Source organism: Microcaecilia unicolor, chromosome 5 (assembly GCF_901765095.1).
Source record: "Microcaecilia unicolor chromosome 5, aMicUni1.1, whole genome shotgun sequence".
Classification (NCBI taxonomy): domain Eukaryota; kingdom Metazoa; phylum Chordata; class Amphibia; order Gymnophiona; family Siphonopidae; genus Microcaecilia; species Microcaecilia unicolor.
In genome coordinates this window covers 106,037,905-106,065,183 of record NC_044035.1, presented here as the reverse complement: position 1 = coordinate 106,065,183, position 27,279 = coordinate 106,037,905, and the positions used below count along the sequence as shown (strand labels likewise).

Genomic DNA, 27,279 nt, shown 5'->3' with positions numbered 1-27,279 from the left:
GATGGACCATTGGCCTGGCCCAGCATGGTTATTCTTATGTTCTTATGAATTTGAACAAGGCATGAGGCCTTGGTACAGGTATGAACAATGTATGAGGTACTTGGTACTATGATCCCTACTTTGAGATTGATACATACCTATAAAGGATTTTTGCCCCTTTTTTAAATATTGTTTGATGCTTTATTAATTGGCTTACATCTTTTGTTAATTCTTTATTACAACAGGGCCTCTATCCAGTTGAATTAGGGGGAATTATTCTTACTCCTATGCTTAAGAAGTTTAATTTGGACCCTACACTTCTAGCTAATTTTAGATTGGTGGCCAGCATTCTACTATTGGCTAAATTTTTAAAGTCTATTGTATCTTCTAACTTACTTCTTATTTAGATAAACATAGCTGTTTAAGTCTATTACAATTTGGATTTCGATCTTTCCATAGTACAGAGTTGGTCTTGCTCTCGTTTTAGATGCCAAGTCTTTTTTGGCTAGAGGTATTCCACTTATTTTACTTTAGTTTAACCTCACTGCTATATTTGATACAGTTGATTATGATATCCTTCTTCTTAAGCTTAATTCCATTGGTATTTCTGATAATGTTTTACATTGGTTCAAATAACTTTTGACTAATAGATATTACAAGGTCAAAATTAAAGATATCTTCTCAGAATCTTGGCATCAGCCATGCAGAGTCCCACAGGGTTCTCTGTTGTCACCAGTCTTGTTTAATGTTTATATGACCCTAATGGATTTTGGTTTTTCTTCTTTAGGTGTAAAATACCACTCATGCTGTTGATATGTTTTTGTTAATTCCAATTAAGAATGGATTGAGTGACATTTCATCAATGGTTGCTTCTTGTACCTCTAAAATTAATCATTACATTCTCATCCACGGATTTAAATTGAATGCTGATAAGACTAAATTACTTTGGTTAAATAGAAATATTGATTCCGTTCTTGATTTTATAACTATTTCTGATAGTCTTTCTTTAAAGGTTGACAGAATGTCAAAGGTTCTTGCTGTCATTTTGGACACCACTCTTTCTTCTGAACCTCAAATAAATCATATTACACAAGTTGTATTTTTCAAACTTTGTCAGTTATGTAATTTTTTTCATGCTCATCATTTTGCTACTTTGGTGCAGGCTACCATATTATCTCATTTAGACTACTGTAATATTTTAAATCTATTACTGTTAAACTTAATTCAGAATTACAGATCTTGCAAAATACTGCAGCCAAATTGATATTGAGACTTAAAAGATTGGATAGTTCTTCTTCAGCTCTTATTTCTCCTCATTGGCTCCTATTCCAAGCCCGTGTTTTGTTTAATATTGTACAATATTCAAAATGTTTGATGGTTTTGTTCCTGCTTATATTCTTGATATTTTTCTTATTTCCTACAGTTTACAGCTTTGCTAGAACTAGGGATCCATTTCACCAGTTTATGCCTTCCTTCTTAGGAGTCAGATACAGGAGTTATCTTGAGGCTTCTTTTATTTACCAAGCTCCTCACTTTTGGTCATCTCTTCCATTAGAACTACGCTCTTAGGGTTCTCATTACTCTTTTTGCAAAAATCTGAAAAGTTTATTATTTAAGAATTTTGGGGGTTAATTTTGTTATATCATTCTTTAATTGTTATTCACTTTGAACCACTTTTTGTGTGAGTTAGTAGGATACAAGTGCTGTCTTTTATGACATTACATTACAGAATGAAGACTTAATACAGTCTTGTATTTCTCTTGCAGTTTGTTTATCTCATCATGTTTCCTTTTCTACAACCAAATGAGATCCAACCAATAAACTAGCCAAGTCATTAAATAATCAAAGATATGGATAACTTCACCTATCTAAAAATGGCATCTATTTACAGTTAAGCAGTATGGAGCTTGAATTTTCTCAGTGACACAGTGGCAGTACTATGCACTGATAAGCAGATGAACTGGTTCTGGAGCCTGGCAGCTTCTCCTTCGGCTGTAGTGTCTTGTGATATTCACAGTCCTTGGGAGAGAGAGACTCAGACTTCACAAGACAGTGAAGCCTAACAACCAGATTCAGAAGGAGATGTAGTCTGTGACTTCCAGTCAAAAACTGTTGTTGCCAATGTGGGGATGCAACCTAGGTAGTTTTTGAGTACATCACTTCCCTATAGACGCTGACAGTAATTGAGCTGGAATCCTAGAAAAGCTGAAGAAAAATGCTAGTCCAAAAATAAGGAAATAAATGAAGAGAAAAAAACTAATCTGGAACTAGATGAGCTGTATAAAGAAAACTCAAGTTTATTTATGTACTGTACAAATAAGAATTCAGCATGTCAGAAGTGCCTCAGGGTGAGATCACAATCCCGTAAAGTTCTCATGAGATCCAGCTGTCAAAGGCATATTTATCTTTCAGAGTAATGTCTGTTCTTCTTGCATTCCACCATCAGAGTTCAGTGGACCTACTGTATTAGAATTTTCCATACTTTTATTGTTGCCAGATCATTTCATTGCAGTCACTTGACTGAGCTGAAATGGAATTCCTCATCACATTGTATTTGGACTTAACCGTTCTGCAAAAGTTCCCCATCTCTTAGAAAGTGTTATTCCCAGAGTTGAGGTGCAGGGAGCCTTTGGAAACATCACTCTGCATGGTTGAGAGTGGAAAATGTTCGTACTCATCCAAAACGGATGCCTTCCACTTGCAGTTCTGAATTAGTGATTTCACTTCTTTTTTGAAGTTGCTGTTCAGGAAACCATAGATAATGGGGTTAATGCAGATGGAAACCATGGCTAACAAATGGCATAGTGAGAAGATGAGATTATAGTGACAAATTTCAATGATTTCATGATTCCAATCAAAAATGCTGTTGAAGATATTTAATGGCAACCAGCAAATAGCAAAGGCAGCAACCATAGATGCCAGCATAATGTTTATTTTCTTAATGTTAGTCATTCTGCAGTTGTATTCAGTTTTCTGAAATATATCTTTTCTTTTCTGTAGACGTAAGTAAATGCGCAGGTAACAGACTATGATAAAGAAAAGGGGAGCACAGTACTGCAGTATGAGCAGCGAGGTCATGTAAATTACCCGATGATGCTCCGAAGGCCATGAGTGAATACACATAGCTTTATCGGCATAAAAGTCCACAATGTGCGACAGCTTCTTGTGCGACTGGTCTGTCAGAACGGAGAAGACGATATAGGGCAGGGAGATGCAGCAAGCCAGCAGCCAAATTGCCACAACAGCAAGGCAGGCCTGAAGGAAACTGGGCTTCCAGCCTGTGGGATTTATTATGAGTTGGTGTCTTTCCAAAGCAATCAGAACCAAAGATAGAATGGACACGGTAACCGACATGCATTGAATAAAGTCATTCATCTTACACATAATTTCACCAAAGATCCAGTAGTCCATGATCGTGTACACAATAGTAAAGGGCAGACAGAATATGCAAACCATAATGTCAGAAAAAGATAAACTTGCAATCAATATGTTAGTTACATTGGCTTTCTCTTTCTGTCTGATTATGACAAAAATCAAGCAAATATTTCCAAGCAATCCAATGACAGTTACTATGCTGTATGAAATACCTAAAAATGGAGTGAGGTCAGTGGCGTTTTTACACCAATCTGGAAAAGGTGGGAGGAAATCAACACTGTGGTTCCTAATAAATGAGGTTGAAGGCTTCATAGGAAGGAGTCTGGTGCTGTTCATGATGTACAATAGTCAAAGAATCTGCTGCAGGAGAAATAAGGTAAAAAGCAGGCTACATGTAGTTCTCTCTTGTCACATCTGGATGCTATTGTTTCTCACGTCTTCCATTTGCTCACATGGGAGCAACATGAAGGCCTGTAAGGAAAATGATACGTTATTTGGTTTGGACACAAATAAGAATGAACTAGGACAAATTGACTAACAAGAGCCCATGTGATAAGACTAGATGGAAGGTGGCAACTAATTAGCTAATGCTGCAGGCCAAAAAAAAAAAAAAAACTTTACCAACTCTATCACAAGATCAAGGAATGATGTCAAGCAGCTGTTCAAGATACTTAACTCTTGGACACACACAGTCCTTCTTCCAAGTGCATATTTTGCTATAGCCCCAGACACTAAAAAATTGAGCTCTCATTTTACTAATAAGATCCGTAATTTACAGCTTGATTCCTTATGAAAATCTGTCAATAATATTGGATTATCTTTAGAGGGTTTGGATTTTGAGGTAACTGGGGATGGGGATTTCTCTGGGGTAGACTGTGGATGATTTTTGGACCTTATTTCACTTGAAAGGCATTGAGGGTAGAATCAGGGCAACCTCCTGCCTGTCCAATTAATAAGCAAACTTAAAGCTACCAACTGGAACCAGATTCACAAGACAGGGTTGATCCAGTCCTGGTTTTACTCTATTGCATACAAGGGCTTGTAGTTCTGATTTCCCCATTCCATTCCCTAAGAAAAGCAAGACTTGGTAAACGCTGCAGGCAAGGGCACCCCAAGGCAAGATGCCATCTGAGGCAGGACTGAGATGCTGCCACCCACCCCAGGACCAAGTTCTGGCATCTCCCCCCTTCCTTTCTCCGCCCTCTTCCCCAAGATTTCCTTCTTTCTCTATTTTTCAAAAGCTGGCAGCAGCATTGATTTCCATATGTGTCCGCCTCTTCTCTACTGTGGCTGCCTCTGAGGAAACAGGAAGTTACAACAGAGAGGCAGATCACAGTAAAGACAAGAGGTGGGTGCTGGGGGAGGGCAGTAAAATGTAAAAAGAAGATAAATTTGGCAAACGGGATGGTGGAAGGAAGGGGGAGATGCTGCTTCCAGAAGAGTGCTGCCTGAGGACCCTGCCTCAGGTGACCTAATGGTCGGGTTACCCCTGGCTTCAGGGAAAGAAAGGAACCACTTCTGCCAAACTTAATTCCTGATCTGCCCTAAATCACATTCCAGACCAGCCTTCCCTGTTAACCTTTTCCATCTGTAGCCCTGGTTTCTTCTGCAGTCAACTATCTGCAGGAGAAACCATGGTACACTCTGCTGGCCCAGCTTACAATTACTTTTAGTCCTTCTCCAGGCTTCCTCTCAGCACTGCCCAGCATAGGCACTGACTCCGTGGGTGCTGTGGGTGCTCGAGCACCCCCAATATTCACCCACCGGAAGTTTGTTCCCTCCCTCCCTCCAAGTTCCAAGGTCATCGTCCATCCCCCCTCTCTCCCACAGTTCCAGCATCCCCCCATCCTCCCTCCCTCCCTGTTCCAGGACCCCTCCCTCCGAATTTTAAGTCATCCTGACTTACCTCGTCGGGGTCACGGCGGCCGGCAGCAGCGGTAAAAAGCGTACAGGCTCGACATTTACTTCAGTTTTCCCTTCTCTGTCTCTCAGCTCTGGTCCCACCCTTGCATAAACAGGAAATGAGGGCGGGACCAGAGCTGAGAGACAGAGAAGGGGAAACTGAAGTAAATGCCAAGCCTGCACGCTTTTTACCACTGCTGGCCGCTGTAACCCCGACGAGGTAAGTCAGGATGACTTAAAATTCGGAGGGAGGGGGCCTGGAACTGGAAGGGAGGGAGGGACGATGACCCTGGAACTTGGAGGGAGGGATGATGACCCTGGAACTCAGAGGGAGGGGACCCTGGAACTAGGAGGAAGGGAGGGAAAACCCTGGAACTGGGAGGGAGGGGGCCTGGAACTCGAAGGGAGGGAGAGGGCCTGGAACTGGGAGGGAGGGAGGGGGGCCTGGAACTCGGAGGGAGGTGGAGGGGGGTTGGAGAAGGGGAAGGGAGGACAGGAGACGGGGAAAGGGAGGGGGAGGAGAAGGGGGAATGCACCACCTGTTAAAAAAAAAAATTTTCAGCACCCCCAATCATTTTGAAAAGTTGGCTCCTATGCTGCGCAGTCTGCTACATGAATCCCTCTACCCTGCAATATGCAAGGTTCTGCCCAGCCCTTAGGATGCTTTGACTTCTCTCCATTCTATGAATAGCAGAAGAGTGGAAGCCCCTAGCTTCCAGAGGAAAATCTTTCCATCCTTTCCAGTTCCCCTTTTCCTTACCTCAAAGAAATGTTTCTTTTAAATACCTTTATGTGCGTCACAAAACCTCTAATTACTGCAGCTGTTAAGCTCTGGCAACAACCAGAGCCTTATTCATTAGTACAAGCAGAGCTTCCAAGTTACCCAGTTCTAGGAGGGAGATTTTAGGCCAGTGCATTATGGAACATGCAGCACTGATTTCAATATGTAGAATTAGGGACTACAAATCCCACACTGCTTTAAGATGTAAGTGCAAAACCAGAACTGGCAAGAAGTCTCCCTCCTGGAACTGGGTAACTTGGCAGCCCTGTACAGGTGATAGCTGCAGTATTTTGCTTCCCTCACAGCCCACTGCCTTATAGGACTTGTAGTTACCACTGGACAGGGTTGATTCAGTTCTGAGTTTACCCCATCCATACAGGGACTTATAGTCTTGTTTTTTTGTAAGGAACACAATGGGGAAATCAGAACTACAAATCCCTGCATGCAATGGAATAAACCACTGGATCAACCCTGTCCCATGAATCTGGATCTAGTTGGCAGCCTTACCCATGACAGGGGCATGGCAATGCCTTGTCACAGAGCTGTCAAGGTACCCAGTTCTAGGTTGGAGACTTGTTGTCCAGTCCTAGTTTTGAACTTACATCCCAAAGCAATGTGGGATTTGTAGTCCATGATTCTACCCATTGAATCAGAGCTGCAAGTTCCATAATGCACCAGGATTAGTTTGGAAAGAATCCAGGACTGGCCTAAAATCTCCAGCCTAGAACTGAATAACTTGGCATCTATGTTGTCACAGTAGGCAAATTTTAGGCTGGTGTGGCAACTTTGCTTGTTCTTGGATACCCAGTTGTTAAGAACTTGAATGCATCTTTTCCTGATTTCACAGATTCACTTCTTCTAAGTCTGTTTGATAACTTACAATTAAAACTGCAGACTATACAGAGCATTCCACTCAATTAGTCTTGAGTGCCCTGTGGAAAATAAATACTACCCCTCTTCTTCATATATTACATTCACCCTCTGTGAGAAGAATCCACTGTTTTGGCAAGCAGGTTTTGCTAGTATAGTCCAGGAAGGGAATTTAGTTCCAGTCAAGGGTGATTGTGAATATCCTTACAGTGCATAGATTAGATGGGAGAAACAGAGCGTGTGATGTAGTGGTATAGAAACTGGTCGTGATGATTTGAAGTTTGGTAAATAAGAGAGACTGGTGAGATTTTCAGTGCTTCCCTATCTTCCAGGGCCAGCATTACTATCAGATGCACTAAGCACTCACCTATAGCAGCAGATTTTGGGGAGTGGTAAAGACAGCTGACAAACTTGCAGGCCACACCCGCATGCTGGTGGGGATTCCCTGGCCCCAACAGCTGAAGAAGTAGTTGAGTTGGTTAGGTAGAGTGGCATGCTGCTTGGGATCCCCCAGGTCCTACCAGAAAATGATTCTGCAGGGCAGGTCAACCAGGTACCAGAGCCAGGGCCTTTGCCATGCCTCATGGCTCCCATAGGGTTACCATATGGCTCCAGAAAAAGGAGGACGGATTGAGCCAGCCGGGTTTTACTTCCATTGCTTTCCAAGCAATGGAAGTAAAACCCGGCTGGCTCAATTACTTCCATTGAAAGCAATGGAAGTAAAACCCGGCTGGCTCAATCCGTCCTCCTTTTTCTGGAGCCATATGGTAACCCTAGGCTCCCAATCACTATTCTCCGTCTTCAGTGCCAGTACAGTGACAGAAGCACATTTTAAATGTGAGCTCACAGGCCAGCACATCTCGATGCTAATTTCATGATGCATAAGCACATCACAGTGCTGGCATTAAAAGATTGGGGAAAGCAATTAGGAGCTATAGCACAGGCCTCTGCTGCTCAGTTATACCAAGGAAGAGATGGTAAGGGCCAGATGCTAGGGGAGGGAAAGTGTAAAAAGAGAGGCAGGGAATGATGGATGGTGGAGATAGGGGGATAGAGGGATAAGCAGAGACTTTTTGGTCAGTCCTAGTTTTGAACTTACATCCCAAAGCAGTGTTGGATTTGTAGTCCCGGATTCTACTGATTAAAACCCAAGGAGGCATCATGGGTCTATTTAGCCCATTATGTGGGCTGAAAGCAATAGGTGGAACTTGTTGCCCTATCAGTTTCATTGTTTTGAGTCTAACAAGATAGCAGCAGCTGCATAGGGGAGAATTAAAACTTCCTTGGGTGGAGACCAGCTTCAGCCTTGTAATATCATGCTGTCTTCTGTTATCAGACCTCTTTGTTGAAATCAGTTCTGCATGACCTATGATGCACCAGGAAGAGGTTGCCTAAAATCTCCCTCCTGGAACTGGGTAACTTGAAAGCTCTGGGATAGGAGGGAGTGAAAATAGGCAATAAGCAAGGCTGCCGAGAAGGGGGGTGGGGGAAGGCAAAATTCCCTGGGCCTGGCTTGCAAGGCGGGGCTTGGGCTTGGGCCCAGCGCCGGCAAGCTTCTTCCTGCCTGCTTCTGGGTTTATCCTCTTGTGTGCCAACCAGGACCCGAATGATTATATTAACGCAATATCGCATTAATTCAATCATCCGGGTCCCAACTCCTGGCACACAGGAGCACTGAAGCAGAAGAAGACAGAGCGAAAGAGCAGCACAGCAGTGATTCAGAGATAGAAAGGTGCAGGCCCCAGGGTGGGGGCAGTGGGTGGTGGCAGCCCGGGGGGGGGGGCGCGTGTGAGCGGAAGTCCAGTTGTGCCCCGGGCCCGGCTGTGTCTTTGGGCAGCCCTGGCAATAAGTGGATATTGGAAGAGATGGAGAGGCAGGGGTAGACTTGATAGATAGAGGAATAGACTGGGACAGTTGTGGGTGGACACAATAATGGTGCTGAGCTGGAAACAGTGAAGATAAAGAGACAGATAAAGGGAAATGTTAGGCAGGGAATGGAGAAAAGTGAAAGATGATATGTAGTTGCACAGAGGAGAAAGAGAGAGAGGAGGATGGGGCAGTGATAGGAGGAATGCTGTGCCAGATTTTCCACTCAAGCAAGTCAGAGAGAAACAGCAACACAAAGTCAGTGTAGCGAAAATAAGTGAAGTGGGCCTCAGATCGAATAAAATGTGACACCCATATCCAAGGAAGCAGAAAGTTTATTAAGGGAGCTCACACAGTCCATGTTTTGGCATAATGCCTGCATCAGGGATCAAATGTTAAAGGATCCAACACAGCCTGTGTGGAATCATTATAAGAGGAATTGTACCTTGAGAACAACATTTGACCCCTGATGCAGGCATTACAAGTTTCCAAGTTTATTCTGGATTTATTATCCCACCCATCAAATTGAATATTTGAGTGGCTTATAATCTAATAAAGGGAGTAGATGCTGACTTATCAGTTCCCCTGAAGATGGCGAAACATGGCCCATATAGGGAACCATGAACATTGAACAATGAACACTAGATTGGTGAAGTCACAGAGTGATTTTGAATTATAAAAGTATTACATTGATCCGGGACTCGCATCATTTCTTGAACTGCAACATCCTATTGAATACGTAAAGAAGATCACAATTCCATCGCTTCCCTCCTAAGTCAACTCAAGCTAAGGAGCTGATTCTTTGCTTTGACATTATTACAATTTGGTACACTATAATAGGTAGGAGTGGAGGTAGGGAGTGCGATGATGGTGGAATGGTGTTTTTACATATCTCGAGTCTTCGAGTCTCTGTAGTACACCTAAAAAAACTAAGCACAATTCATTATTTTATATTTTATATATATATTTTAGTATGAAAAAATTTCTCACACACAAAATTTTTTTTTACACACATTTGTTTTGACAATGTACTTTTCTATCCTTTGGTTTCTTTAATATTTTTCAGCTTTACTGATTAGAAATCGAAATTCTGTTTAAACCCAGAATATTTAGTAAAATTAAATTTTAACTGCCAGACTATCGACCATTCTTCTAACTTTTGGAGATCCCTTGATTAAGCCAGAAGGAATGGGGTCCTGAGGAGCAATTAGTTATCTTTTCTGATGACAGTGGAAAGACTGAAAGAGGATGGAAAACTGAAGATAGCAAAGGTGCTACATTGAAGGTTAAAGAGAAAAGCAAATGAAGGAATCGTATTTGAAGTGCAGGAAAGTAGAAAGTCTTGTGTTCAAAGTGAATGACTAGCTCCTAGGCAGTTGATACACAGTCAGAAGATTCATTAGAGGAGCATAAGGTGGTAAGAAATGTTTGGTAGAGAATAGCGGTGTTGGGTGTTCTATTTTTGTAGTGTAATAATTATTTTTTTGCAAAGAGGAGGGCTGATTTATAAGAGCGGGCTGTATCTCTGAAGATAATAAGGAAACTGGGAGAGCCACAGTGCCTCCATTTCTGCTCTATTAGACTCAATTGTCTCCTAAGATAGTGCAGTTCAGAGTTATACCAAGGGTCAACAGGTCCATTGAGAGAAGTGAGAGTGCTTAATGTATTGGAGGCAATAGCACTGAAGGCATTGTTGAGTGATTTATCCCAGTCTTCTACCCTAATATCTAAAGGGAGCTCACAAAAGCAGGAAATGTCCAAATTAGAATGTGTCAGTAAAGAATCTGATGTGATATTGTTGAGATCCCTATGTACAGATGGCACAAGGATCTGTCTGTTAGGAGCTACGGTGGATCTGTAGGCAAACAAGACTAAGAAGTGATCAGTTCATGGGAAAGGGAATGAGGGAGAAGACCAAAACATGAGCTATGTCAGGTCCCTTAATAAACATTCTGCTTCCTTGGGTACGAATGCCGACTTTTATTCCATCAGAGGCCCACTTCACTTCTTTCACTAAAAATTGGGTCATTCCATGTCAAGTGGTCTGGTGGTCCCTGCGCGACCATCACGGATTTCGATGAAATTTTATGTGAACATTCATACATGTCCCCAATGAACATTGGTAACGTTTTACGTTCGCTGATGCAATACTTGCTGAGATATAGTAATCTGTTTGACCCCATACTGCAGCCTTCGTGCAGGGACCACCAGACCACTTGACATGGAATGACCCTATTCAGATTTGCCACTGCCAGTGAAAGGGTGGTAGATTTACTGCAAATAGATAAGTTGGAGTTGGATTTGGGGGGGGGGGGGGGGGGACACAATAGTGAAATTTGCATAGAGTGCCCAGTACCCTTACACGGATCTGCTGTCTTTTTTTGGTTACAAGCATCCACTCTGTGTCTGTATGTAAATACGGTCTGCTCAACTGCATACATGACCCGTCTGCTCAGCTGTGTCCATGAACCATCATGCTTTGCTTTTCTTCAGCCAGGGTGGTGTAATGTGTGTTGAGGTGAGCTTCTCTAGTCATTTTGAAAAGTTGGCTCCTCTAGGATTATACATTTTCTGCTGCATATAAATGTACAGCAAATGTGTGTTAAATGACTGGAACAGATTTTATGCAAACTTTTTAAGCTATCTGGAAAGAAGTAATGCAAGGTAGATTACTTTATAAAAGAATAATGAGATTAGTTAGCGCTGCAGAAATATCAAAAAGGAAATGTCGTGACCAGTTTTATGGCTTCACTGTAACACTGTGTGCTGCAGCCCAGAAAACCAGTGCTCAGGTTTTCAGCACACAGAGACAGATGAGGTGTGAATATGTATTGCAGATTTAAAAATGTGCTTTCATTTCAATAACATAAGTAACGTCAAAAATTGAGACATATTTTCAAAGCATTAAAGGGTCCTTTTACTAAGCCATGTAAGGCTCTACGTGCGCCAAAATAGAGTTACCACCCAGCTACCGCGTGGCTCTTGTAGTAATTTTATTTTTGACGCACGTCCGATACATGTGGCCAAAAAATAATTTTATTTTCTGGCATGCATAGCGGACACGCGCCAAGTGGCATTTGGCGTGCGTAGATCATTACCGCCTGGTTACCATGTGAGACTTTACCACTAGCGCTGGTCTCCATTTAGCTGCCCTGCTCGTCTTTCTTCTTGGTCCTCCTGTGCAGGCTGACACTCCTCAGTTTCACATAAATGAGCGTCAGTGTGCACAGGAGGAGTAAGAAGAAAAAAGAGCAGGGCAGCGAATGCGGCTGCGCTGGAGACCAGTGCTGAAGAAGGCTTTGGCAGGCGGAGGTTGGGGACCCCTGCTAGCCAAACCAGGGGCCCCAGATGAAATTTGCGGGGGCTCAGGCCCCCATGGCCCCCCGTAGCTAAGCCCCTGCTTTGTACCTGGGCAATGGAGGGTTAAGTGACTTGCCCAGAATCACAAGGAGCTGCAGTGGGAATCAAACCCAGCTCAGCAGGAGCAAAGCCTGCTGCATTAACCACTAGGCTACTCTTGCACAGTTCATCAAGTCTGCCCAACAAGGTTGTTAGAGCCAAGCCCACCACTCTGTGCAGGCTTAACGCAGGACTTTATCACACAGTAGCTGCAAATTTTATGCAAGACATATTGGGGGTGTTCCCAGTATTTTCCATTGCAGGTACCTGCTTCTGGTTAATGTGGGAGCACTTAGCGTCTCCTATTTAGGAGGTGGTAAGTAGTCCCATGTTAACTCCATGTTAGCGCTTGATAAGCGCAATACATTAATTGCCAAATACTTTCCACACCCACTCTGCCCATATCATGCCCCCTGACACAAAAAGCGTTTTTTACCATGTGGCAACTGCTAAATTATTGAAAGTCTTCTAATGTTGCCCTGCGCTAGCAGTTACTGCGCATTTAAGACCAGATTCAGTAAATGGCACTCAAATTTGGGTTCAGAAAAAATACACAAGAGGTAGCAAACTATCAAAATATCACAAAAAAGAGCAGGAAACATGCAGTTTGCTAACAAAATGGCTAACCCAGACTGTGGGGAACTATGAAAAATCTCACAATTTAAACAAACGAGGCCTCAAAACTCAAAGAACAATGGTCTGACCCAACATGTCAGTCTATCACCAAAGGGATTCCCAGATATTTGGCTATTGTTTCTCTGGTGTTTTCGTTAGCAACTTTTTTCTCTGTTTTGGGAGTTTTCTTGTTGCTCTTTTTTCTGGAGGTAGATAATTTAGTGGGGCCAATGATAATATCTGAGAGCCCCTTTGGGGATAGACTGACAAATTTGGGTGCCAAAAAAAATCGGCATCCAGTGCTAGTCTATAACAGGCACTGTGGATTGAGTGCCCTGTTTAGAATAAATAGCTCAAAGCACCAATTTCCACATCCAATTATGGGCAGCAGGACTTTTGATGCTAAAACCAGGCGTAATTACTGGCACCCAATTTGGGTGCACATATGCAGTATTCTGTAACACTGTATGTAAATTTCCAGAATTCCCCTGACCCGCCCATGCCCTTTCCATGGCCAAGCCCCCTTTTGGTTGTGGGATTTGGGTGCATAGTTTTATTTTATTTATTTGTTACATTTGTATCCCACATTTTCCCACCTATTTGATTGGGTGACCGGAGAATTGAATCAGGGACGAGCTATAGACGTAATCTACTTAGATTTCAGCAAAGCTTTTGACACGGTTCCCTGCAGGAGGCTCTTAAATAAACTGGACGGGCTGAAGATAGGACCCGAAGTGGTGAACTGGATTAGGAACTGGTTGACGGACAGACGCCAGAAGGTGGTGGTTAATGGAATTCGCTCAGCTGAGGGAAAGGTGAGTAATGGAGTGCCTCAAGGATCGATGCTGGGGCCAATTCTGTTCAATATATTTGTCAGTGACATTGCCGAGGGGTTAGAAGGTAAATTTTGCCTATTTGCGGATGATACTAAGATCTGTAGCAGAGTGGACACCCGGGAGAGAGTGGAAAACATGAAAAAGGATCTGAGGAAGCTAGAAGAATGGTCTAAGGTTTGGCAATTAAAATTCAATGCGAAGAAATGCAAAGTGATGTACTTAGGGAGTAGAAATCCACGGGAGACATATGTGTTAGGTGGGGAGAGTCTGATAGGTACGGACGGGGAGAGGGATCTTGGGGTGATAGTATCTGAGGATCTGAAGGCGACGAAACAGTGTGACAAGGCGGTGGCCGTAGCTAGAAGGTTGCTAGGCTGTATAGAGAGAGGTGTGACCAGCAGAAGAAAGGGGGTGTTGATGCCCCACCTGGAGTATTGTGTTCAGTTTCTGAGGCCGTATCTTGCTAAGGATGTAAAAAGAATTGAAGCGGTACAAAGAAAAGCTATGAGAATGGTATGGGATTTGCGTTACAAGGCGTATGAGGAGAGACTTGCTGACCTGAACATGTATACCCTGGAGGAAAGGAGAACAGGGGTGATATGATACAGACGTTCAAATATTTGAAAGGTATTAATCCACAAATGAACCTTTTCCGGAGATGGGAAGGCGGTAGAACTAGAGGACATAAAATGAGATTGAAGGGGGGCAGACTCAAGAAAAATGTCAGGAAGTATTTTTTCACGGAGAGAGTGGTGGATGCATGGAATGCCCTCCCGCGGGAGGTGGTGGAGATGAAAACGGTAACGGAATTCAAACATGCATGGGATAAACATAAAGGAGTCCTGTTCAGAAAGAATGGATCCTCAAGAGCTTAGCTGAGATTGGGTGGCAGAGCCGGTGGTGGAAGGCGGGGCTGGTGGTTGGGAGGCGGGCTTAGTGCTGGGCAGACTTCTACGGTCTGTGCCCTGAAAAAGACAGATACAAAGCAAGGTAAGGTATAAACAAAATGTAGCACATATGAGTTATCTTGTTGGGCAGACTGGATGGACCGTGCAGGTCTTTTTCTGCCATCATCTACAATGTTACCACATTACTATGTATTTGCAGGCTCAATGTGGCTTACATAATACTGTAGGCGTACGCCAAGCCGGTGAAGAACAAATACAAAGTGGTATTATGGTAGAAAAAGATACATGTGTTACAGGCACATTTGGGAATCGTAGAGAGGAGGAGTTGCGTCGAGTCCATTACTAGCTTTAGTTAGTTGTGTAGCAGGGTTCAGGCTTTTAGGTTATGTCAATAAGGTATGTTTTTTTGAATAGGTAGGTTTTTAGTGATTTCCAGAAGTTCAGATGGTCGTATGTTGTTTTCACGGCTTTTGGAAGTGCATTCCACAGTTGTGTGTTTATGTAGGAGAAGCTGCTTGCATAAGTTGATTTGTATTTGAGTCCTTTGCAGCTTGGGTAGCAAGATGAGTGCACAAATCCAAGTTGGTACCTATTAACTTCAATAATTGATTGTTAGCAGTAGCACCCAATTATTGACATTAATTGGTTCGTCACCCAATTTAGTTACGCACACATCTCAGGATTGTGCCCAAATTTGGGCATGCAAATTAGAGCACCATTTATGGAATCTGGGGGTTAGTGCTTAATATGCTTTAGTAAAAGAGCCCTTAAGTGTAAATGAAATGTACTGGCATGGAATGAAAGCTATTGAAATGATGGGTGATGCATGGATATCAAACACTCAGTGCAAAATTAACATGATATAAAATCCAGCAAGTCATCACTGCTGCATTCAGTTTGGAGTGTACACGTACAATGGGGAAATAAACTTAAAATGTGTGCTAGTGTGGAACTGGGAGAGAGTATACACAATGAGAAAAGCCTAGACACTCCCACAGGTGGAGAAAAGAAAAAGGGGTGGAAGTGACCATAGTCATATGATCCAGGATGATACAAATGAATCTTTTATTTCAAACAGTAGGTAAAAGGCTTTGTGGATGAACAATCATATAAACCCAACACAGGCCATATTCTGGCAAAAAAAAAATAAAATCCCTTCCTCAGGGGTCCTGTTCTTAAAAGAACAAAAACTTGTAGAATGCTGTCTGCACAGTACACTTTCTTCACTTGGGAGGCTATTAGTGTCTGGGAGATGTTGCTACAATAATGTCAGCATTCTACAAGTTTCAGTTCTTTTAAGAACAGGACCCCTGAAAAAGGCTTGCTTTTTTTGCTGAAACACAGCCCGTGTTGGGTCTATATGAATTAGGATAGCACCCATAAAAGTTGTTTTTAAAACACAATATGGCTCTAGATCGGACAGTATTCTAAGAAGCCTATTTTAGATTAAGGGGGTAATTCTATAACTGGGCACCTCCATTTAGGGTGCCCTGAGCAGAGGCATAGCCACGGATGGACCTGGGTGGACACAGGCCCACCCACTTTGGGCTCAGGCCCACCCAGCAGCAGCACAATGCTGCAGTAGCTAGTGAGGATCCCCAAACCCCGCCAGCTGAAGATTTCCCAGAAGGTGTCAGAAACATGAGTGCTCAGCTCTACAGTTAGCAGCTGCTTTCTGAGCCGCCAATGCCAGTACTCCATGCAAGCTCATTTTTCGCACATGTGCAGAAACTGAGTATGCACAGGGGTGCTGGTGTTGGAAGCTGCCGCCAACTGCCAAGCTGAGCACAGGTGTTTCTGGTACCTTCATGGAGATCTTCAGCTGGTGGGCCTGGGGATCCCAGCCAGTTCAAGGACTTATAATTTCTTTTAAACCTTGAGTATTGGGGGGGGGGGGGGGGGGGAGAAGAGCATCTTGAAGTGGATGGGGTGGGAATGAGGGTGGAGAGCACATTTAGTGCCCACCCATTTTCCCCTTGGGCCCACCCAAAATCTGATCTCTGATTACACTACTGGCCATGAGGCTGCACAGTAGCAAGCTATTCTACAACAGAACATAGGAAACTAGGTTTTAATATAGAACAGAAGCATAAGCTGGTATGGACACTCCCAACATGTAGGCACCCACATTTATAACACCTAAATATAGCAGGGGCATGCGTAGCTTATTCTGTAAGTTACCCATGTAAGTGGGAGCCTCGCCTATGTCTCAGCCATGCTCCTCCCCTTGCAAATACACACTATTTAAGTATTACAGAACAGTGCTTAGGCAGATAATTGACATTTACCTGTATAAGTGCACACATGCATATATGTCAGTATTCTGTACATTTATGTGTATAATGTGCACATAAATGTAAGAGGCCAGTTTATACAATTGTCCTTTCTTAGTAGGTTTTGTTTTATTTTTGAGTTCTGGGTCACATTAACAGCTGGAAAGAAAGAAGGAAGCCATTCTAGAAGCAAGCATACCACTTATGTTCACTCATCCCAACCGTAATGCTTAAATCATCAGGTCCATAGTGATGCTATCACCAAGTTAATATCCTAAATGGCCTAATCTGCCTGCACGTGAAACCCATAAAATTAGTCAGCCTTTTTTTTCCCACTTCTTTAGCTTTGGAATCACTCCAGCTTCCTAGAAAGAATAAAGAAACCTAGACACTGTCAATCTTTTTTCATACTCCCACATGACCTATATTTCACACTCATTTCCTCCTTATTCTAATGACGATCATAGGAAGATTAAGCTTCTCTCCCATTTGGTGTCTATGGGGAAAACCTTCACCCTATATATTACCTTTGAACCATATAAACTTGTCATTACTATCTCTTCTTGTTTCACACTCCTCATTACTTTCGTTTCCTCTACAGACAAAATGTCTGCATTTAGGGCGTACTTTAAGAAGAAGGATTTCTTTTTAGCGGACAGAAGTTACAAATTTTTCCAGATGTGACAAGAGCCACTCAATTAAGACGTGAGCTCCCAAATTCTATATACGGTACTCAGAATTTTGTATACAATTAATTTGAATAACAAACCAATTAATGCCGATCATTGAGTGCTAATGATCAGTGCTAGTAGGCATTAATAAAAATGTATGCCCACATTTTTAGTTCTGGGGATCCATTTGTAAAATATATATGTGACTCCAAAAAGGGGGGGGGCATGGGAGGGTCTGGAATGGATCAGGGGTGTTCCTACAATTTGTGCACACTGTTATAGAATAACTACTACTACTACTACTACTTAACATTTCTAGAGCGCTACTAGGGTTACGCAGCGCTGTACAAATTAACAATTAAGGACGGTCCCTGCTCAGAAGAGCTTAAGGGGTATTCATGCATAATTTAGGCACAAGGATTTACACGGTGCAAATCTTCGCATCTAAAGTTAGGCGCCGATCCCGGCAATAAGCACTATTCAATAAATGGCGCCTAATTTTTAGCACCTCTTCTAGAATAGCACTTAGTGCAGTTTTTCGGCACCGATTTTCCGGCGCTGGTTTTAAAATTTGGTCCAAGATGTTTATGCAATTGAAATTATGGACACTTATTTGCAGTTCCCCTGCAGGTGCCTGCTTAAATATCAATCCAATAAGGGTGGAATTCATCAAGCGGTGTTTTGGCCTTAACACCTTTTAAAGGCATTAGCGGGCACTAAATGATAAAATCCCATTCTATACCTATAGCCTTTTTGCATTTAGCGCGTGCTAATTCTCATAACACGCATTAAGATGCATTAAGGCCATAACACTGCTTGATGAATTTTGCCCTACGTACGTATATTTTGATCCAGTTCAACTGGAGAAGGTTTTGCTTCAGAAGGAATCCAAACAGCTATTGGGGATTAGTGATCTCAGTTCGGATATAGATTAATAGGGACAATATATTTTTGGCACTGTAATGAGGGGGGAGGGAGAGGATATTTCTCCCTCTAGATCTTCTTGATTTTTTTTTTTTTACTATTTTTCGTTCCTCATAGATGTAGACTTGTAATTAGGCACAATGTATATATTCTTATTTTTCAAATTTGTTTTTTGAGATGTTACATTCATTGCTTATTTTGTGCCTGACAATTTGCTTTAATTATTTATTGGGTTGTGACTTTGAAAATGATAAATAAAATTAAAATAAAAACTACTTAAGAGTAGCTATGGGGAAATCAATGAAGCAGTGCAAATGTTAGGAAAAAAGCCTACATTTACCTAATATTAAATACTGTAGATCAGTACATTTATTTCAAACAGAGAGTATAAACACATTATGTTTATGGTAACAGTTGAGTGCTTCTCAACCCATCCGTTGGGACATGCCAAGCCTATCAGTTTTTCAGGGAAACCACAGTGAATGTGTACACAGTGCAGGTAGATTCAAGGTTTTGTCGATACACCCTGGGCTGAACTTTATATTACTAGAGAGAGAGGTGGCTCACTATTCCAGGTGTTGGTGTCATGAGAAACTCATTTTTTTTGTTTATGCCCCAATACTATGGAACACACTTCTAGGCTCTATGAGAGTCAAAGGGATTTGAGTGTGTTTACATATGAATTGAAAACATACTTATTTCCCAGGGGTTTTGAAGGAGTGCTGTGAGCTGAAGGGGTGGATTGGTTTGAACTGCCTGTTGTATGTCCTGATAACTGGGAAAATAACATCTGTCTCTACAGTGGATAAAATAAACTATATCCATTAACGACCTCCATTCTGTGGAACAGGGGTCCTCTAACTATGCTCCATGGACTAGTTGTGGCACGCCATACAAGTTTTACTGGCCCTCCATCATTTCCCATCTCCTGTGTTCAGTGCAAAGAGTTTAGTTTTTTCTTTTTTGCCTATGTGTTCCATCATTCCTCTTCTTCTTCTTTGCTCTCTTCTGCAGCTCAGGGATTTCAGCCAGTAGATTAAGCAATCCAACCTCGGTGGCCCTTCCATCTTATTCCCTCCCCCCCCCCCCCCACACCCCACGGCATGTTATCCTTGCTGCTTACATCCTCTTCTTCCTCCTTTCCTTTGCCAGGACGGTGGCAATCCTCCAGAAATAAGGTATGAAAATGATAGGACCAGGAATAGACACTGCCTTTGGGACTGTTGGTCTTGCCAAAAGTGAATCTGTCTTCAATCACCATGGTTCTGCTTCTACCTGTCACAGGCAAAGTGGTGTTACCACAGGGGAGGGTAGTGTGTGGTCCCCATTCTTGATAAGGAAGGGCTGGGGTGCATTTATCTCCCCACTCCACTGTTGTAGGTGTGTGAGGGTGCTTTCAGAACCTGTGACTGCATGATCGGGGTGTATATGTGTACAAGTACACTTGGCTGTGAGGCTGCATGACTGGGGTGTGTGCAGATGTGCCCTGCACCAAGTCTGCAGGTTCACAGTCTTGGTGCTCGTCCTCTAAGTAACTCAGGGTCAGAGGCATTGAATGAGGCATATTTTCAAAGCACTTTGGGAGGCTAAGTTCCATATGTTTCTATGGAACTTTGGGAGGCTAAGTGCTTTGAAAATAAGCACAATTGGAGCCGACTCTGTGGGTGCTGTGGGTGCTTGAGCACCCCCAATATTGAGAAAATTCCTTGTATGTGTCCAGGGAGGGATTATTTCCATTGGGCTTAGCACCCCCAATAATTTTGAAAAGTTGGCTCCTATGGTCAGAGGTGAGAGGTCAGGTGTGCCCTGCTCTGGGGTTGTTGGAATGTTGGAGTGGAGGAGTAGCCTAGTGATTAGAGCACCATCCTTGACATCCAGAGGTGACTGGTTCAAATCCCACTGTTGTGATCTTGAGCCAGTCACTTAACCCTCCATTGCCTCTGGTACAAAATTAGATTGTGAACCCTCCAGGGACAGGGAAATACCCAGTGTATCTGAATGTAATTCACCTTCAGCTACTACTGAAAAAGGTATAAGCAAAATCTAAACAAATAAATAAAATAGTGAGAAGAGGTACGGATGAAAGAAGAGAGCAAGGCCAGACAGAAGAGAGAGGTGAAAAAGAGATGGGGCAAAAAAGGGGAATAAGATGAAGGAGGTAAGAAAAAAGTGAGTGAGTGCAAGAGAGTGCACCACACATACTCCTATCCCTGCCATCACCCACCTCCTACTCCCACAGGGAGTGGGGGCAGATGCTGGTGAAAGGGACAAAGCAGGGACCAGGATATGATCTGCCACACCTCTGGGAACCTTAACTAGTGCCTCCCCCCCTTCTCTAGTATTTGAAATAGGACCAGGCATGATTTCCCCTCCCTGCTCACTGAACATACTCTTCTCTAAGGGGAACCCTACCTGCGTTTGGCTTTCTCAGTGACTGAAATGTCCTCTATGGCCCTTCATGTGAAGTTTGCCGACACCTGCTTTAGAATATTGACAATTGGTTTCATGCATAGTACAATACACTCTTGGGTCAACATTTAAACACCACAGTCAATGTTTATTTAAAAGCCAATCGCAGTGTTTAAATTAATCACAGATATTCAGCACTTTTATCTAGATAGTGAGTGGTACTTAATAGCTGTGCAAACTGACTGCACTATTGCTATCTAGAGATGTCTGCTATCTGATTAAAGTTGGGACTTTTTTTATTTTGTTTTGCTCTTGTTGTTTTTTTTTACTTATTTGGGAGAAGGCATTTGTTTTTGTTTTTTGTTTGCTTTTTTTGCAGTCCTAACTTTATTGGAATAGCAGATGTGAAGATCACCGTTCTCCAGATAACTCAGTACTGTGCCTGCTCACCAGCCCAGTGCTATCTGGAGAGTGACGAGGCAGTCGGTAAGGATTTTCAGTAGCACTATTCAAATAGTGCTGCTGAACATCAAGATAGCTGATTGGGCCAGATTCTATATAAGGCACCTAAAAAATCTGCGCGGTAAACATTTCTGCCTAAGCGTAGTCCATAAGTGGCACCTAGATTTAGGTACAGTATATAGAATGCGCTTAGTTGATATCCCAGCGCCTAAAACTGCATGCCTCTGTTTACACCAATGAAAATCCCTGCGTGTAGATTTATGCGAGCTGGGCCATATTTTATAACTATGCATGTAAATTTTGGAACACCCATGAAACACCTATTTTCCTACCCCCCTAACCCCTTTTGAACTGCTTACATTAGAATTTAGGCGCAAGTCATTACAGAATACGCTTAGAGGATCTTTTACTAAGGCACGCTCACGTTTTTAGCTCACACTAAAATTGTGGGCGCGCTAAATGTTAGAGACGCCAATGCATTCCTATGGGCGTCTCTAACATTTAGCGTGCCCACAATTTTAGTGCGTGCTAAAAACGTGCACGTGCCTTAGTAAAAGACGCCCATAGTGAGCTGTGCATGTAAATTCTGATTATTGCCAATTAGTGCTCATTGCTTGTTAAGTGCAGTTATCAATGCTGATTAGCATGTTAAGCCAATTAAGTTGCATGCACTGTTAAGGAATATGCTTAGATTTTGGCACGGAACCCTAGGCACACTATATAGAATCTGTCAGATAACGGCTGCCATTTATCCAAATAACCCCCTTTGTCTATGTGTCCCACTTGTTTTAACTTTTTTTAACAAATAGTTAAACCTCCTTCAGACCAATACCTTTGGAATACATTTAAAAATGATTTAATAGTAATTATTATTTGGATTACCATTTATTAAACACCAATACCAACCAAGATAATGATAATTTACAACGAATACAATCCACATGTAATAATATACATACCACAATGCATAGAATAAAATTATTATTCTCTCCCTGCTTGGAGCAGCTACATTCCATATCATGCTGTGGAAAAGCCAAGATTTTGCTTGTTACGATTGGAAGACTCTTTAGAATGCAATATGGAGAACTTTAAGGGGCCCTTTTTCTAAAGGGTTGCTGAGTGGCAACCTGGAACTACCGCTGGCCCAATGCAGGGTAGTTCCACCCCCAGCATGCATCATTTCTGGCTCTAGCAGAAATATTTCAAAAATATTTCCGCAAAGGGTTAGTCGGCAGTAATCAAGCTGCCTGGTTACCACCGGATTCGTGCGGGTGTTAAGTGCTCCCCTCCGAAATGCCATGTGGCAAATGTGACCTACCCCATGGCCATTTCTTTTTTTGGCCCCTTTACCCTGGTGTGCAGCAAAAACAGCCACTAGCACAAGGTTCCTTTTACCGCAGCTTAGTAAAATGGCCCCTTAATAAGGACAGTAATGATATATTTACTACAAAGGATGCACAAAAGATGACATGATTTGTGAAGGGTTTTCCTACTCTATCCAGCTGATTTTCGAAAGAGAAGGGCGGCCATATTCCGACCCAAATCGGAAGATGGCCGCCCTTCTCCCATGGGCGCCCAAATCGGTATAATCGAAAGCCGATTTTGGGCGCCCTCAACCGTAGTCTGTCGCGGAGATGAACAAAGTTCCCGGGGCTTGTCAGAAGGGTAGCGAAGGCGGGACAGGGGCGTGCCGGGGTGTGCTTAAGAGATAGCCGTCCTCGGCCGATAAAGGAAAAAAGAAGGGCAGCCTTAGCGAAAATTTGGTCCGCTTTTTTTTTTACCCTTTTTTTTCACGACCAAGTCCCAAAAAAGTGCCCGAACTGCCCAGATGACCACCAGAGGGAATCGGGGATGACCTCCCCTGACTCCCCCAGTGGTCACTAACCCCCTCCCACCAAAAAAAAATACAACTCTAAAAACATTTTTTCCCAGCCTGTATGTCAGCCTAAAATGTCATACCCAGCTTCATCCCAGCAGTATGCAAGTCCCTGGAGCAGTTTTTAGTGGGTACAGGGCACTTCAGGCAAGTGGACCCAGGCCCAACCCCCCCTACCTGTTACACTTGTGGTGGTAAATGGGAGCCCTCCAACCCCCCCCCCCAAAACCCACTGTACCCACATGTAGGTGCCCCCCTTCACCCATAAGTGCTATGGTAATGGTGTAGAGTTGTGGGGAGTGGGTTTTGGGGAGGATTTGGGGGGCTCAGTACCCAAGGAAAGGGAGCTATGCACCTGGGAGGTATTTTAATGTTTTGTTTTTATTTTTAAAAGTGCCCCCTAGGGTGCCCGGTTGGTGTCCTGGCATGTGAGGGAGACCAGTGCACTACAAATCATGGCCCCTCCTGCGACCAAATGCCTTGGATGTGTTCGTTTTTGAGATGGCCGCCTTCGGTTTCCATTATCGCCGAAAACCAAGGTCGGCCATCTCAAATCCACCCAAATCCTAGGCATTTGGCTGGCCCCGACCGTATTATCGAAAGAAAAGATGGCCGCCCTTCTTTTTCGATAATACGGTTGGGACCGCCCCTTCTCGTAGCCGTTCCCAGAGATAGGCACCCTTAGAGATGGGCAGCCCCTTTCGATTATGCCCCTCCAAGCCTGTTGAGGAACTTTGGGAAAATCAGGTTCTACTCTTTTTTTTCTCTATTTCTTTTCTTTGAAAATCAGAAAGGACATATTTTAGAGCTGTGTAGAACAGAGTACAAATATCCCTGCAGTATACTTGGGGAGTTTTGCGGCTTCATGTAGGCTTCTAGGTTCAGTGGATCACAGCGCCCTAAAGCGATTGTGCTTTAACCTGACATCCCTTGTTTTGACAAAGCTTGAAATAATGAGCCAGGCTCTACCTATAAATTGCAGTTCTGAGAAGCATTGTGCTATCAATCCACCCACACTTGTTTATTTGCTCCACTGCCTTCCCTTAGCTGCCAAAAGCTACTTTTCAAGAGGTTGATGAAATGCTTGTCAAAAGAAAATAAACAGCACTCCATTCTGCAGCCAGTCCTAGTGAAGCACTTCTGAAGCAAAATGTTCCAAATGTTCAAGGTATCTATAAAAATATAGATTTATTCAAGCATTTTTGATTGGCTCTGCATGTGAATAAATGCGCATATATTATTCCTAAAGCTGTGCACCGCTTTTTGAAATGTATTTTGCTTTTTCCTTCTTGATTAAATTAATTTTACAATCCAAACTTTATGTTCTAATACGGTTTAAATTTTTGCTCTACGTTACCCACGGGAGTTCAGTTGTCAGAAATGTACCAAACACAAGCAGAAATATTTCTTTTATCACAGTACCCTGCTGATAACCTTAATGTGGCTCTGAAAATACAGCTCTATCACTTCATATGCAGTTAGATCTCCTGCTGAAAGTTTTCCAACAGATATCAAAATGCTATGATCTAGTGATCAGTATTTACAGGACTGAAGGTTTAGCAAGTGAATTGCAAATATTAAGTCTTACCTGGCAGAGTACTATTTATGAAGGCTGCATAGAAAGCTACCTGCCGTCAGCTGCTTCCACAGAGCATCCATTCAAGCCTGGGGCTCCTGTCAGAAGTCGAAGAGCAGACTTGCTTGCTCTGTGAATGCTCTTCCTCTTTATCCTGCATTCTGTTTTCACAAGTGAGTATAAGTGCGTTTTTCAGTACAGGAGGAGTTCTGCTCTGGTTGTGCAGCCTCCACTTCTAAAGCACGTATAGCTCCCTCTGTTGATAAAAACGTAGATCCTGAGCACAACCCACTGCTCAGAGCATAAGTAGGTAAGTATTGCCATACTGGGACAGACTGAAGGTCCATCAAGCCCAGCATCCTGTTTCCAACTGTGGCCAATCCAGGTCACAAGTACCTGGCAAAATCCCCAAACAGTACAATACATTTTATGCTGCTTATTCTAGAAATAAGCAGTGGATTTTCCCCCAAGTCCATTTTAATAATGGTCTATGGAGTTTTCCTTTAGGAAGCCATCCAAACATTTTTTTAAACCCCGCTAAGCTAACTGCTTTTACTACATTCTCTGGCAACGAATTCTGGAGTTTAATTACATGTTGAGTGAATAAATATTTTCTCCGATTCATTTTAAATGTACTACTTTTTCGCTTCATTGCATACCCCTAGTTCTAGTGTTTTTGGAAAGCGTGAACAGATGCTTCACATCTACCCATTCAACTCCACTCATTATTTTATAGACCTCCATCATATCTCCCCTCAGCCACCTTTTCTCTAACCTGAAGAGCCCTAGCCGCTTTAGCCTTTCCTCATAGGGAAGTTGTCCCATCCCCTTTATCATTTTCGGCACCCTTCTCTGTACCTTTTCTAATTCCACTATATCTTTTTTGAGATATGGTGACCAGAACTGAACACAATATTCGAACGGCAGTCGTACCATGGAATGATACAAAGGCACTGTAACGTCCTCATTTTTGTTTTCCATTCCTTTCCTAATAATACCTAACATTCTATTTGCATGATTGAACTAAACAATGTTATGATATCAGTATTTTTCTTGTATTGACTGATAATTGTCCATCCACAAATACCACAGATTGAAGTCAATTTGCTCATTGCACTGCCTCTGCCAGAAATCAGCTGGATGTGAATAGTTATAGGTCTAAGTCCGGTCCAGGAGGCCAAACAGAGGTGAAAACGGTAAAAAAGGGGAATAGTTTTGAGCTATAATATTGTTACCCAAAAAAGATCAGAGATAATATTCCTGTTGGTCATGAATTCAATTTTAGGGGAATTTGAGCTGCAATCTGTGAATATGTATTAACCTTTTCACAGGGGGATTTCCACTTTAAGGTGGTGTAAATGTACTTATAAGCATGCCTTCTTCAAGTAGCCAAGACCTTGTGATGACAACCTGAGATTCATTTCCACAAGATCAACTTGTCTTTTGCCCTTTAATCATAAGACACATGAGATTACTAATATCAAAAACCAGCCACTTTTACAACAATTTTGTGTTTAGCTCCCTTCCATTATTTGCTTGTAAAGGACAAACCAAATTAAGGGCCCTGTTTACTAAGCTATGCTGTAGGAACGTGCTAACGCTAGAGACACCCAATATATTCTTATGGGTGTCTCTAGCATTAGCACTTGATCATTTTTAGCATGAGCTAAAACGTTTGCGCGCCTACATCGAGGCTTAGTTAACCGGGCCCTAAGTGACAATTTGATCCTTTCTGGTTTTCCTATTGAACAAAAGGATGAAGTTCTGTTTAGTGGTCATCAATCCAGTAGTGGTCATTGCAGGGTATATCGCTACTCATTGACTTTTGTTCTTCCTTTCCCTGAGATATTTTTTTTTCTTTTAGAGGTATGACTTGTGAATAGCTATTTAAAGTGCAATTCCTTAATCTAGATTCTCCACATTTGCATGCTCCTTACACACATTCGGAATCCTTGTATGTATAAGTGTACACTTACCCTGAAAAATGCCTGCAGAAAACTTAAGTCACTTTCCTCCATTGCCCCAGGTACAAATAAGTACCTGGCACGTAAACTGCTTTGAATGTAGTTGCAAAAAGCCACAAAAAAGCAGTATATCAAGTCCACTTATCCTTTCCCCTTAAATGCTATTCTGTAAGGGTATGCATAAATGGCATCGTGTATATATTCAACAGGGGTACATCTATGGGCGGAGCACGGGAGGGACATGGGTGGAGCTCCTAATAACACATGTAACTTGCAAAATACTGTCAGTTACACCCATCCCTGCCACATTTATGTGCCCACAGTTACATCATGTCTATAACTGGTATAACTGTGGATGCGTAAATGTAAAGCACAACAATACCGTGTTATGCTGGTATTCTGTAATGGAGTCTGGGTACCCAGATGCCAATATAGAATAAGCTCTAACCACACAGCATTAGAGCACCTAAATGGAGGAGCCACTCAGGGGCCCTTTAACTAAAGGGTTGCCGCACAGCAACCCAGAACTACCACGGGCCCTGAGTACTTTACAAGGAGAGATAGCAATAGGTCACTTTAAGTGTGACTATTGT

General features: G+C 42.7%; 1 protein-coding gene across 1 annotated transcript; it reads right to left on the bottom strand.

The window, feature by feature from the left end:
- LOC115470192 (neuropeptide Y receptor type 4-like) lies at positions 1–24,857 on the bottom strand. The gene is made up of 2 exons (XM_030203154.1): positions 24,735–24,857; positions 1–3,825 (listed from the first exon to the last, which is right to left on the bottom strand). Exon 2 carries the CDS (start codon positions 3,688–3,690, stop codon positions 2,569–2,571), a length of 1,122 nt encoding a protein of 373 aa, XP_030059014.1. The 5' UTR covers positions 3,691–3,825; positions 24,735–24,857; the 3' UTR covers positions 1–2,568.
- Positions 24,858–27,279: the final 2,422 nt, after the last annotated feature.

Bases quoted from the DNA above. Each gene is read 5' to 3' on its own strand.
- LOC115470192 (XM_030203154.1), bottom strand. From the start codon at position 3,690: ATGAACAGCACCAGACTCCTTCCTATGAAGCCTTCAACCTCATTTATT.